At 39.7% G+C, this 14,335-nt stretch overlaps 1 protein-coding gene across 3 annotated transcripts in view; it reads right to left on the reverse strand.

The window, feature by feature from the left end:
* Positions 1 to 1,120: 1,120 nt before the first annotated feature.
* fynb (FYN proto-oncogene, Src family tyrosine kinase b) overlaps positions 1,121 to 14,335 on the reverse strand; it is a 104,987-nt gene continuing 91,772 nt past the window's right edge. For all 3 annotated transcript variants that reach the window (XM_055015993.1, XM_055015991.1, XM_035944726.2), the window contains 5 exons: positions 12,208 to 12,387; positions 9,211 to 9,287; positions 7,872 to 8,025; positions 4,532 to 4,663; positions 1,121 to 2,798 (listed from right to left, as the gene is read on the reverse strand). In XM_055015993.1, the coding sequence (XP_054871968.1) occupies positions 2,590 to 2,798; positions 4,532 to 4,663; positions 7,872 to 8,025; positions 9,211 to 9,287; positions 12,208 to 12,387 (752 nt within the window). In that variant the 3' untranslated portion in view covers positions 1,121 to 2,589. The remainder of the gene's footprint in view (positions 2,799 to 4,531; positions 4,664 to 7,871; positions 8,026 to 9,210; positions 9,288 to 12,207; positions 12,388 to 14,335) is intronic.

Below are 14,335 nucleotides of genomic sequence, written 5' to 3' on the forward strand. Positions count from 1 at the left end.
AGTCAACAAATGGAGTTATAATAGATTGTTGCCACAGGCTGTCTGCTATGTATTTTGGGAGAGAGCCTATCAGTTAAAAGCAAAGCCTCTGGCAAACCAGTCATCAGAGAATCAATTCTTTCTTTAGGACACAGGATTGTGTTTCTTTTCCCCAACAAACAGGCACAACTAAAAACAAAGCTGCATGAATGAAACTAAGATTTTAAGAGCAATAGAAATCACAGAGAGATTTTTGTTAGAACTGATTCATGGCAAATCTGGAAACTGTAAGACTTAGATTGAATCCCTGTCAATGCAAGGAAATACTAGTTCCACATAATATTCACAGGTTAAAATTATGTTAGAGCAATAGCCAAAAGTGTAACTTTATTACACTTAATCTGAATATTTCGAGCAAAAGGGTGGACTACTAACAGGGCAAAGTGTCCCAGATACCCCGAAGGTCCTTGTTCACTACATTTAAGTGGGTTCTGTTAATTTTTCTAATAGCTGATTCATTAGTTGTCACATCACTACCACCCCAGCATTAATAATACAGACCTTTTTGGGCGGTTGTGGTGAGAGGTCAGAAGTGACTCAGCTGCATTACTCCAGCTGGTTAATTGAACAAAAAGCCTTTTTTTTCCCAAGTGTAGAAGATTGAGACTAATGGCAGGCCTGGTTAAAAGGACCTTCAGATGTTACACATGGAGACACTAGCAGATAAAACTCATAAATAACAGACAAACGTGTGTGTTACTCTTACAGATAGTCAGCTTAACCATAGCCTCTACATAAAATATGGAAGTAGCCTCCAGGTCTGAGAAGCAGACAATGCAACAGTGACTAAAATGTGCATTCTTTCTAACAGCCAGCAGGGGGTGCCTCCTCTGGCTACAAAATAAGTCAGATTGAATAGAAGTCTGAGAAAATAACTCGTCCAATTTAAAAAAAAAAAAAAAAAAGTCAAATTCCAAACTGAAGGCGTTAAAGCAGAAGTGCACAAACTAGCAGGTAATGTCACAAACGCTACATGAGATCGAAACAAATGTCAATTCCGAGACGAGCCCGAAACCTTGAAAAAACATCCAAAGGCACGTCACAGTTGAAGCACACAAACACTGTCATGTTTAAACATAAGTGTCTTGGAAAGAGTGTAAAATGTTTATTGGTCTTTTCTGAATTCCAAACGCCAAATCACTGAATTAACAAAACAAGTAATGTTAAAAACATGGAACTGAAAAGATACAAAGGAGGGAAGTTAGCGACATTTAAAAACCATTTAGCTGTACAACTGAAAAATGAGGGGTTTCCATTGGCCATGAAACCATCTGCATTAGGACCAGGTCAGGGCTGGATTCAGTTCATGACACATTCAGACCTTCTTCTTATTGTCACCTGAATTTGCCCCCAGAGTTCCCCTGAATGTACAGTACAGCTTAAAGGATCACTTAAAAGGGTTGAATAAAAACATACTCTGTAAAAACCAAAGACTCAATACTGAATATAATCGTGTCAGTAAAACATAAAAGCAGAAGTAACTCAGGAGGTAAGGTGGTCCAGGTTCAGCTGCAGGCTCGAGAGAAGGTCGTGCAGGAGATGAGGTGAAAAGCCACAGTTTGCATCGACTTCCCTCCGAAATTAAGATTCCCGATGACGAGGTGAGGCCCCGGAATGACAGCTCAAATAAAGACAGACTTCTTAAATTAACTCCTTTCTCTTCTTTCAACTTAACAAAATAATAATAAAAAAAAAACAACACCACTTGTGGCAGGAAGACGGAAATATTTCCACCCGAATCTTCTCAAATAAGCGAGGAGGGATATGTTCAAAAGATCCTTACACGCTCGGCTGTGATTTTACAAAAATGTGACATACGGTTTGTAAAAGAACCAGCAGTAGCTTAAGATTAGCACTCTGAGGAAGCTTTAAGGGTGGGGAGGGGGAGGAAAAGAAAAAAAGCTGATGGAGATCTGCGTCATGCACGTCTGGAGAAGCCTCTGCAATACTACATATAAAAAAGTCAAGAATAAAGCAATGTTCTGGGGGTGAATTTTCTTAGACATTATGGGAAATTATAAGAAAAAAATATATCGCGGCTTCCAAATTCAATCTCTAGAAAATAATAGAGGAGCTACAGTATAATACAGATTAAGTGTGCCTGCTCAGGTGGTCGTCTTTCTTTTGCCTCTATCGGTTTTTATCATCATTATCATTTTTGTGCAGCAGAAAATAAAATCTCGAACGGAAGCAGACAAACTAAAACAAGCTTTTCTTATTTACACTGAATACAGGTATTTCATTGCATTAGCATGACCAGTCAACTCCGTCCATCCATCCTCCGTCCATCCATCCATCCACTTCCCTAATTAACAGAGTTCAGACTCCAGGGGGCGCCTCTGAGACTGAGGGTTGTGTTTGTAGGAGTTGGAACTGAAATGCTCGAGCTGAGCTGAGGAAGCTGTACAGATCCCTAAAATAAAAAGGCCCGGCTGGGAAGGCTCCAGTTTTTTTTTTTTGTTTTTTTTTAAAAACAGAACTGTCTTGGGCCAGTCCTGCCCCCAGCCTCCGGCCGACCCCGAGTCCCGGAGAGAGAGGCGGGAGGCGGGTTTAGAGGTTGTCCCCGGGCTGGTACTGAGGCTCGGTGGCTGTGAAGTAGTCCTCCAAGAAGGCCTGCAGGTACTCGAAGGTGGGCCGCTCCTCGGCGTCCTTCTTCCAGCACTGCAGCATCAGCTCGTGCAGCGAGCTGGGGCAGTCCTGGGGGCACGGCATCCGGTAGCCCCGCTCCACCTGCTCCAGCACCTCGCGGTTGTTCATGCCTGAAAAATCAAACAAACGCTGAAGGTGAATAAAAGCACCCAGGAGCTCTTAAACAAATCGATATGACAAATCCACAGAGGCCAAACACTTTGATTTAGCCCTGATGACCTTCAGCACAGCCGACTGTGAGCCCTGAAACCCCCGAGGGAGCAACCTTTTCTTCAATCTTCAGCCTGCAGAAGCCTTTAATTAAGATGAGCAGCTAGTGTTTGAATACGCTCACTGGCTTTTTCTTCCTGTCTAAAATTAAACCCTGTAAATGAAGGAGGAGCACTTATGAGTCACACTCAGGCTAAATTGGGCAAAAGCCGACCAATTCACACAGGAGCACAGCTCCAATATTCACCTACCATCTGATGTGATGTTTGGTCAGAAAAATGAACCAAATCTGAGCTGATAAAAAGCACTTTATTCTACAGACTTTGTTTCATTCCAGTTTCTCTTTGTAACCAAATCTTCTGTTCTCACGATGCTGCAGGTCAACAATCTGTTTAAATAAAGTTTAGAAAAAGGATCAAATGATGATCCATCAGACAGATTGTAGATTCATATCTGAAAATCTTTCAGTTATTCAGCTGAAGCAGGAGAGTTGGCTTGTAAGAGCACTGTGGATTTACCGTGATAAACTAAAATGTCAATAATTAATTTCCAAAAGTGCTTAACGAGACACTAACGAATTTCAGGTAAAATTGAAGAAATTAACAGTCAAAAACCCGGCTAATTTAGCTAAAAACAAACTAGCCAAATTTGCTGGGTTTGGGACTTTTAGCCACACACTATAAACAAGCTTTCCAGAAAATTTTGTTTGTTGTCTTGCTCCAGTAGTTACTATGATGATAACAATTACACAACGTTGAATTTGGGCTGAAATAACATTCATTCTTACTGGTCGATTAATAATTTTTCTCACTCAATCAATTAGTTGTTTGGGCTATAAAGTGTCAGAAAATGATGAAAAACGTTGATCAGCATTTCCTAAAGTCCCAGACAATAAACCAGACCAAAGGTCTTGGTTTGTTTACAACCAAAAGATATTCAGGTTACAGTCATAGAGGCGTAAAGAAACAAGAAAATATTCAGATTTAAAAAGCTGAAATCAGAGAACTTCGATTTATTTTTTTTGGGATAAATACTCAAACTGATTACTCGATGATCAAAATAGCTGCCTATTAATTTAACCATTGACAACTAATATAATATTTGATTAAGTGCAGGTCTATTTTGAGTATTTATTATGCTACAGGTCCTTTTTCCTGACTTCTGTTATAGCATCCAGCTTCAATCAGCTGCTAGCTGTTAGCATGCTGCTGCTCCCTCGGCTCTCTGTGTGCTAAATCTTCCTCACTTTCTCCCTGCAGCACCAGCAGCCCACCAGCACCATCTGGTCGAACATGTGTTTTCCCTCCCTGCAATGGAGCTGCACTCCACATACACCCCGGGTCGGCCTCTCCCGTTCTCTTTCTTTTTGTTTCTGTTAGAAATTTAACTCGTCCCAGAGGCCAGCGGCAGTAATTAAGGGTTATCTCACATTCTGGCAGGGAAAAACGAAGGTTACCCAAGCGAAACGGAACCTTTTACTCCCATAAACAGCAGGAGGGGCCGCCTGTTGTCATCGTAAGAGCCGTGTGTGTGCTTTGGTAACAGCTCAGTGTTTCCTACGAGGCCACGTTCTCCTTATCGGGCCACTTTATCGAGCGGCTCAAGGTGAAAGCCTGTTTAACTCCGTCCTCACCTGGGTAAGGCACCCGACCCTTGGTGACCAGCTCCGTCAGCAAGATGCCGAACGACCAGACGTCCGACTTGATGGTGAACTTTCCGTACAGCGCAGCCTCCGGGGCGGTCCACTTGATGGGGAACTTTGCACCTGGAGGGGATCAGTGAGACGACATTAGAATTAATGAACAGAGCGACTCTGTATCTGCGTGTTAATTCACACATAACCTGAAACATGCTGCCTCTGCTTTCGTGTGGAAAATATTGATTTACTCCAGCGCTACCTGACTTTCAGAGATTTGCTGCTTCTCTTCCCACTTTACAGACTGACTCCCTCAGTTTACTCATCATAAGAGGTGATACGTTAAACGCATAGTAAACAGTTATCTGTTAGGGCTGAACCACTTGTGGAAAACAGCTAATTACGATTTTTCTGACAGATATTGTGCTTTTTAAAAAATCCAGCTTTAGTTCAAAATTTGCAGTGAATAGATTTCAAGTCACACAAGGAGGACGACCTGAATTTGCAAAACTGTTGACACAGCATTCTGCATAATGTATATCCAAAAATGCAGCCTTTGCAATTTGCTAATTGCATTGATTTTAAGTCAAATTAGTAGTTAGCGCTTTTACCCAACACAGAAAGTGCGTAACAGAAAAATGAGCAAAAACAATGTAAAACAACGACCATGAAATAAGTTTAAAGGATATTTTTAATAGGAAATAACATCAAATCCAATATAACTTTTCTCACATCCAAAGGATATTTCAAACTACATTTTAAGTTTTCAAACACTTCATCTTTAAATTCTTTCAAAGTCTAAAATCTGAGCTGAGAACAGACAATGTATTTAAATACAACACTAAAAAAAATAACAAAGCATCATTCAAAATTCTGACATATTTACAGCTGGTAAATGTATATCTTTATATCAGTATTCCTTTTTATCAGCATTTTGATGTTAATATTTTACTTCAATATAAGTTTTAATGCATGATTTTTTACTTGCAATAGAGTTATTATAGATCAATTATGCATTTTTCTATTATACTGTCCAGTCTGACAACCAGAATCTTGTCTCCACACGGTGCTTTCTTTCTCTTTTAAACTTTAACTTGCTGCACTTTAAAGGTGTCATCGACAACATGACAGCTACACTGGCAGTCTGGAGTAAAAACCTTGGAGGTAAATATGAAGTGATGTTTATTATTCTTCTTCAGTATTATGTGGCACACTGTTGGGTCACAGAACACACACGTGGCTGTTTAACTACTTAATGAACTAGTTAATATAAAAGTCAAACAGGAAATTAGAGTTCAGGAGGTTGATCACATGTACAAAGAAAACAACAAAGTCAGGCTGAATGCCAGCTTAAAGCATCTGTCAGCTTTTCAAGACGTCTGACTTTTCAAAGTCAAGAGTACCAACTACAGATGCAACAACATGTGGTGCTCAAAATGATTTCATCTGGTAAAGCGGGGGGAAAAAAAATCCCAATACTGATGAGAGCATTTGCTGAGGAAAGACAAACTGTAATAACAGAAACAGCTGTTATGAGCTCAAACTATCCAGTGGGGAGATGACGATATTTACAGTAAACTGGATAGTTTCGTTATTAACATTTAATTTAACCCTCTGAACCCTGAAGGGCATGTTATCTTTAAAAAATGACACCATTTATTAAAGTCAGAAGTTGTAAAAACAGAAAGAATCATCAGATTTTGAACTTTTTGTATGGTTCTTGAACTAATTATCTATGACACACTGGTCTGTCAAGAAACAACCAAAACTAAGCTTAAAATCATGATATTGCATCAAAAATACTTTACCATACATGCTTCATTTGGTGCAAAAATATTCTGTAAAAAACTAAAAAAATCTGCAGTCCTTAGCAAACCAGAAAGCCATTAGTAAATCCACTGAATGAAACGGTGACATCACAAAAATTCTGTGTATTTTTCAGCTGCAGTGCATTCTGTGTTTACACAGAGCAGATAGGAGACAAGTATGGAGAAAAAAAAAGTGGTAAAATAGCTACAGAATAAATAGTTGCATTTTTGTTAGCAACACCTGTGGGCACTTTTTGTGAAAAAAAATATCAAAGAAGGTGAATTTTTGTTCTTTCCGTCTTTATGATTTATGTCATTCTAACTTTATTAAACTGCACAAGACCTTTTTGAGTTTTGTCCACTTGTAGTCCTGGTTGTGTTGTTTCCAAAAAGGTGCAGGACTTCATATTCCAGTGAAAAATTAAGACATAGTGAGTAAAAATGTGACAGTTCAGATGGTTTTATTTGTGTCTTAAATTGTCTTTTATTTGGTCTTTCTGTACACATCACGTAAAGTCTGATTTACATGAAAGATAAGTTCCCTGCTGGAGCCAAAACGTGGTTCACGATCAGATTCAACAGCTTCACCCCATCAACGCCACAAGGTTGCCACAGCACGACTGTGTTCATGCAAAATTACACACCTGATGGGAAAATAACTGTCTCAAAAGGAATTGTCGATTTTCTTTTTCTAATTTGACAATTTTTTCACACGTGTTTGGTGCTGCTCAGTGATGGCTTCTACCCTGGTGAGCCAATCACAGCCTGGATTTATTTCAAACTGAAGTAATGAAGCCACAGCTGTTCAGTTCCTACCACATGGTCAACTTAAGAATATCTCTTCTGGAGCCTTCAGCCACATCTCAACTGTTGTCATGACAACTGAGCAACTTAATGAGATGTGGCTGAAAGCTCTGAAGAAACACAGTAAGTAACTTCTTAATATGCTGTGATATGTCAGACTGCACCTGAACACATACACAACAAATTACTTCAAAGGTCAAATATGAACCTAATCAGTTGGTGTATTTCTTAGGTAAACACAAATCTAACCAGAGTTGTGACAGGAGCTGAATCAACCAATCAGCCAGCGACCTACAGTTACCCACCGCACCCTATTCTTGATAGGTCTGTGGAGACATTTGTGTATTTTTAGAAATGAAAGAAATCCAGTGTAAAAATGACAGCATGGATTGTGAATTTATCCCTCTCCCAATCAGAAAACAGCTAATTCAGCCTGATTATCAGGCTACAAACACTCTGAGAGGTCAACACTGGAGTAAAGCTCCTTCCCAGACTTATAAAATCTGACTCTCTGGGGCAGGGAGTGCCTGCTTTCTGTTTCTGTGTGACACTGAGCAAACATTTGGAGCTGATTGCTGCCCCACAGGCTCGTCATCTCTGTGTGGGTGTGCTGCGAATTTTGCATCCCTCTGAGAGAATTTCCTCCATGACCTCATGCAGCAATAAGAATGTGCATTTTAAACGGAATGTGTGTGTGTTGGTGGGAGAGGAGTTGGAGGCCCCACCTTGCCGAGCAGTGTATTCGTTGTCCTCGATGAGCCTGGCCAGGCCGAAGTCGGCGATCTTACACACCAGGTTGTCTCCCACCAGGATGTTGGCGGAGCGAAGGTCTCTGTGGATGTAGTTCATCCTCTCGATGTAGGCCATGCCAGCTGCAACCTGAAGCACAGCACAGATGCATCACTTAATAAAATCCTCCTGGCATCATCTCTGCTTATTTCATGAAAACATTACTAAATACCATCTGGTCAAGAAAACGCACAGTTAAAAGTAGCATTTGTGTGCTAGAAAAGCCAATAGTTGACGGAAGCTAAAGCTCACATTTTGATTATATGAGCAGCCCTAACAAATGTATCTGTGCAGTTTCACCTGCGGAATACAGAAAATCTCATTAAGGAAAGTTTAATTCCAAAGATATCCCATTACATGTGACCTACTACCTGCTAAAAGATTTGGGTCAAATAGGGACGTGCTGCTATGAGCCGAATAGAGACGAACAGAGAGAACAGGCCCTCAGGTGATCTCTTAATGAAGAAGCTGAGGCTGAAGTTCACTCAGTTCCACATTCTGGAAATTATCAAATGAACAGAAAGTAGCTCAACCTTTTCTACGTTTGTTTCAAATTAAAAAAAACCTACCAGGAATATGAGGGACTTGGAGGTTGTAATCTTCTAAACCTCCAAACCTAAAGGTTGAAAGTTATTTTGGAAAAGTGGCCAAAATTACACAATTTATTATAGAAGCAAACTGTAAAAACACAAGGAGTCATTGGATTTTCAACTTTCTGAACTAAATCTACGCTTAAACTTGTGATATGCCATCAACATCGCCTTATTCTAGATGTTTCATTTTAAATATTTGCCAACAATAAATTGTTTGCACTACAGATTCTGCCCTCTTTGGAGTAGCCGTGAAGCAATTAATGTCTCAACTGAAACAAAATCAGTTTCTGTGAATTTTAGTAACATGACTGTTGGCCTCAGCTGAGTCAGTTGTGGTGTCTTGGTTTCAGCAAAGAGTGCAGAATTTTTAGTTTTTTACAAAATCTAGTTAGCGGAAATGGTTCAATTTCACTATTTTTTTTAACTGAGACATGCATTAAGTGATTTTGATGTAATATTATGATTTTACAAACAGCTTTGACCCTCACATATAATTGTAAGATCATGGAGACTGTTGGAAAGTTAAAAAATCTGAGAATTCTTTGAGTTTTTACAGATTGTGGCTGCGATAAATGGTGCAACTTTGGCAGTTTTTTTAAAGATAGGATGTCTTTCAAACCTGTAGCTAAGTTGTGGGGTTCATTCGGGTAAAGTATTAAAACATAAAGTTCCTTAATCATACCTGTGCTGCCATGTCCACCAGGTTAGGCAGCTTCAACCCTCGTCCTTCTCCATCCTTCAAGAAATCCAGCAGACTTCCTACAGCGACATAAAGAGAAGCCAGTCAGTGGAGCCCTTTTGGAAACTTCTGTTCAAAATTACAAACCACAAGCAATATTCAGACCGTCTCCGAGACATTACGTTTGTAATTTGTCCTTTCAGTTCTACTTCATGTCATCAGGAAAATACAGGACGATTAGACTTGACGATCATCCCAAAAACTACAACATTCATTAAATTTCACACCGGATCTACTTTTTGAAAACTCATTCTTCCCTCCAACTTAACTTGACCTAGATGTGGCAGACTCTGCATGCAACAGACACAGCGATGCACACCAAAGTTTCCATTCTTACATTCTCTGGTGATTAATGTGCATCCACAGCTCTTTCTTGTGGGGTTTCTGAATTCCACTGTTTTGAAAGAATGTTTTGAAGGCCTTAATCATCTTCAGTCTCTTTGAAACAAAGGCTTTACTATTCCAGGGCAGTTACTGTTCTGACTGGAGTGGAACAAAAACACTTTTGCTTAAAAGAAATATATTTTGCAAAGCCTGCATGCTTGCTTGTGCACAGAGCAATAAACTTAATTACACACCAGCACATAAAACTGCCCATAAAGAGCACATTGCTTTAGATTTAGACCATTTTGTATGTTTTATTGGGTTAGTGTGTGACATTTTTGCACTGAGGTCAAACAAAGGAAAGGACTGAAAATAACTATTTAGTCCAATTATCAACAAGCTGGAGAAAAGCAATACTGTTTATATTGACAACTATATTTACTGTGGGCATTCGAGGTCCACAGAGGATGAATCTAAAGGTCTTCAGAGAATCAGACGACTTTTCTTTTAGTACCAGCAGCAGCCCAACTTTTCCAAAGGAACTTAAGTAGCATTAAAAGCTAATCTACACATTTGCTACCTCCAGTGAACATTTTCATGCTTCTGAAAGGATGAACCCTATTCATGTTTAATAGGTGAAAAGCTTCACCTTTATACCCAAATATATAATCTCCATCTCATCTATAATAGGTAGCTTGTGATTATGTTGCGAAATATATTCTTGCTTCTTAGGGGGATAAATCCCTCGATCTGAATGAATAATCTTTCCTCTACAAATGTCCTACTGCTCTGTGCAGACATTTCAGAAAAGAACGCCATGCAGACTAGAAGTAAAAGCAAGAGACATCCTGTAGGGAGCATAAGAAGTGACTGGTCAGCATGTGCTGCTGCAGTTTTCCTCTGATTGCTGCAGAGATTGTTGTCAGTGAAGACATATTAAAGAATTTGGACTCAGACTCAGTGGTGCTACAAGCAGATGGGATCCATCCATCCATTATCTATACACCACTTAATCCTCATTAGGGTCACGGGAGGCTGGAGGCTATTCCAGCTGACTTAGGGTGAAGGCAGGGGACACCCTGGACAGGTCACCAGTCTATCACAGGGCTACATATAAAGACACACAATCACACTCACATTCACACCTATGGACAATTTAGAGTTACCAATTAACCTGAACATGTCTTTGGATTGTGGGAAGAAGCCGGAGTACCCGGAAAAAACCTACGCATTTACAGGGAGAACATGCAAACTCCATGCAGAAAGATCCTGAGAAAGCCAGGACGTGAACTGGGGATCTTCTAGCTGCAAGGCAAAAGTGCTAACGACCAAGCCACTGTGCAGCCCCAGCAGATGGATTCTGATGCTGAAGTAAAATCCTTTGCTATAAGTACTGATTCTATTGAGGGATTACCATGAACTTTCTGCATCAACTCTACATTCAGATTTGCTCCTGTTTGCCCTACAAACCTCAACTGTTTTCCTCTTTAGCTGCTAGTGGATGAAACCAAGAACTCTCGGTCTTATTTTCTCTTCATGCTCTACCTTGAAACCTAATGGTGTTGTATTTTTAAAAATTCCTGATGGCTTGGTGAGTTGCCTCAACAAATATCTGCACAAAGCATCAGATGAGTAAAACCATCAGCGCTGCACAGAAAGATCTGCTACTAAAGTCAAACTCAGTGGATCTGAGAAAATAATGGGTTTAGAGATGAGCTTGTGGCATTTTGTGGTGTAAAGCTCCCTGCTTGGGCCCGGTTGAGGTTTTGTTATTTTTCAAAAGTAATTTAGTAAGAAATGTCTTTTTCTCTGTCTGACTATGCCATTTGTCTGTATCTGTGTGTGCTAAATGTGCAAGCAGATATAAACACAATGGTTAGGGGGAAAATTGAAAAGTGGAGCAGAAACGTTGATTTAACCCAACAAGCACCTGCAAGTACTGGATGACAAATAGGAAAAATATGACTCCAGGTCTCATATTTAGCAGCACCAGTCAGAAACAAACTGAGCTGAATCTTCAAGATGTTTAAAAATATTCATGATCAGCTTTAGATCGCTGAAGAGCTAGACTCCCTGTCTGGTACTGAGTGTTTGTCAGCAATTTACTCAACGTTACATTGGCAGAATAAGAAACTATCAACATTTTTTGCACCTTCTGTTTATACACTGAACCTGTGCAATTTCCAGAAGTGCAACAGCAAATAAGCATTGTTTTCATTGCTACACTTGTACATGCTATTATTTAACCTTATTTTTATATTTTATACTTGCACATTTCCTCCTGTACATTAAGAAAAAGTGATTTTTGATTGTGTGAATGCACTGACAGGACTGCTGCTTAATTTCTTTGTGCAAAGGAATTCTATTCTAATTTATTCTATTCTACACTTTTGTATTTGGGGTACAATGCCGCCTTAAGGGACTGCTGGTGGGGATTTTGCATTTTAATATGACTTTCTAAACTTCTGTTATCTGTTGGATATCATAGAAGGGACACTGCAGGGGAATGAAGTTATGGCACTGCATAACAAAAAGTTAAAAAGCTCATAGGAACTGAATGCTTCAGATAAGAGCGAGCATATGTATCTGGTCTTGTGCACGCGTTCATCCATCTACCTTTGCCCATGTACTCTGTGACGATGTAAATGGGTTCCTCGGACACCACGGCGTAGAGCTGCACCAGCTTGTCGTGGCGCAGTTTCTTCATGATCTGAGCCTCCTCCAGGAAGGACTCGGGGGACATGGTGCCAGGCTTCAGAGTCTTCACTGCAACCTTCGTGGTGCCATTCCAAGTTCCTGGCACACACATGCACACACACCAATGCTGGCATCAGTACAGTGGGAACATCGATTCTTATTCAAATCGTGTCATTTCAAAGTGAGACTTGACAACCCCGCTGTCTAACCTGAGGAGATGATTGGCAGCTGAGAGGCGACTGTTGTCAAAAACGGGGAAAAGTCTCGCTTTGAAATGACAATGAGGGAAACATGCGACAGAATGAGATCAGGATATCGTATGAGAATCAGTTCACTTTTAATTCTCATGCGCGGAGGTTGGGCTGAAGGATAATTAAATGGATACGAGATTTACAGCGGACCTTGATTTGAAATGGCTTTTAAATGCGAGGAGAGAGATCCAGCAGGGCTTTGAGAGCCACAATACGCCAACATGGGAGTAGATAATCCTTTGTAGGATGATTAACAAAAGCAAGTCAGTAAGCTCCTCACTGGTTGCATGTCAGTTACTGTAACACAGGAAGGACACGCCACCAATGTGTGCCGTCTCCAGCTACTGTGCTCATAATAAGATATGGATCACGGTAATCACTCCGATAAAGTATTGCTCCATTTATCTCATTCTGTGACAGTAAAACATGCAGGAATATTAGTAGCGACTCAAAGGGAAGAGTAGGCATGAGCTAACATTGGGCCTGCTTATGTTTGGTGGGTTTGGGGGCTTAACTTAAAGAGTAAGCTCGTAAATGAGAGGAGGATTCTTTAGCAATGCAGCTGTGCAGTCATTTTTGGTAGTCGGGACCGAGCGGGTGATAGTTAACCTGCTGGGTGTGGAGGTAATAGGATATCAGAGCATGGGGGTCACCTGGTAGAAGCCGTAACCCCAGTATATGAACCATATGTTCTGCAATATGGAAGCCCAGAATAGTCAAAACATTAGGAAAAACTTGAGAAATAGAGTAAAAAAACTACAAGCAATTAAACTGTGAAATTATTTAATGATCTATTTCTGATGTGGAGCTTGAGGTTAGAAGTCATTACTGTCAATACAGATTCATTACTAAATAGCAAAATGAATATATATTGTCTGCTGGCTCATTTGACATGTGGCTTAACTTCAATGCAATAAGAGGACGACAGCTCGAAAGCTAATGTGGGTTGCAGCCAATGACAAGAGGGTGATGGGGCGACTTTTTGAGAGCAAAAAATATGTATGAATAGCTGAATAAACAGATTTGCCTAAACAGAAAGCGATCTAACACCTTTCTGAGTGGTTAATGCACAAACCAAATTGTCAAGCAAATTTAAAAAGAACATTTGAAATACTGCAGAAAAAAAGAAAATGCAATTTGGCTTCCATTGGTTTCCATTACCTGCTTTGGAGTAAATGAACTAGGTTGTGCAGTTTTGTGTATTGGGTTTTTGACACAAAACCAACTGTTTGCTATTTGCTAAAAAAAAACTTGAAGAAGATGAAAAAACAAACAAAATGTTGGCCATTTATAAGAGAAAAACAGAGAGCAGGCCACAGTAACTGCGTACAACTGATAAACTTGTAATTATTTCTTACTTTCAGCTGACATCTGCCATGTTTCATGCTGTCCAGAGACGAAGACAATGAAAGAAGCTCACAGTTATGCGAGTTAAATGTCTGCTATGTAAAAAACGTATTCAAAAAAGGTATTTCCACATGTCAACTTTTTTCCGACAAAGTCAAAAACAACTTGAAGTTTTTTCTTTTTTTTTTTTAAAGATGATATACTTTCTGAAACTAAAAACAATACAACATAAATTAGGAAACAAGAAATGTAATTTACAATGTAAATATGGGAGCTGTTGTAGAAAAAAATGCATTCTTTCCTATTCTAGTTAGATTATTTATCTAAAACAACTTGTTTATTTAATTAATTCTAACCATTTTGATGTTCCATATTGCAGAACACACATTACTGGAAATAACCAAGGGAGAAAACTGCTGCATTCATGAATAGCAGCTGATTTTCAAAGA

This window comes from Amphiprion ocellaris, chromosome 12, assembly GCF_022539595.1.
Source record: "Amphiprion ocellaris isolate individual 3 ecotype Okinawa chromosome 12, ASM2253959v1, whole genome shotgun sequence".
Classification (NCBI taxonomy): Eukaryota; Metazoa; Chordata; class Actinopteri; family Pomacentridae; genus Amphiprion; species Amphiprion ocellaris.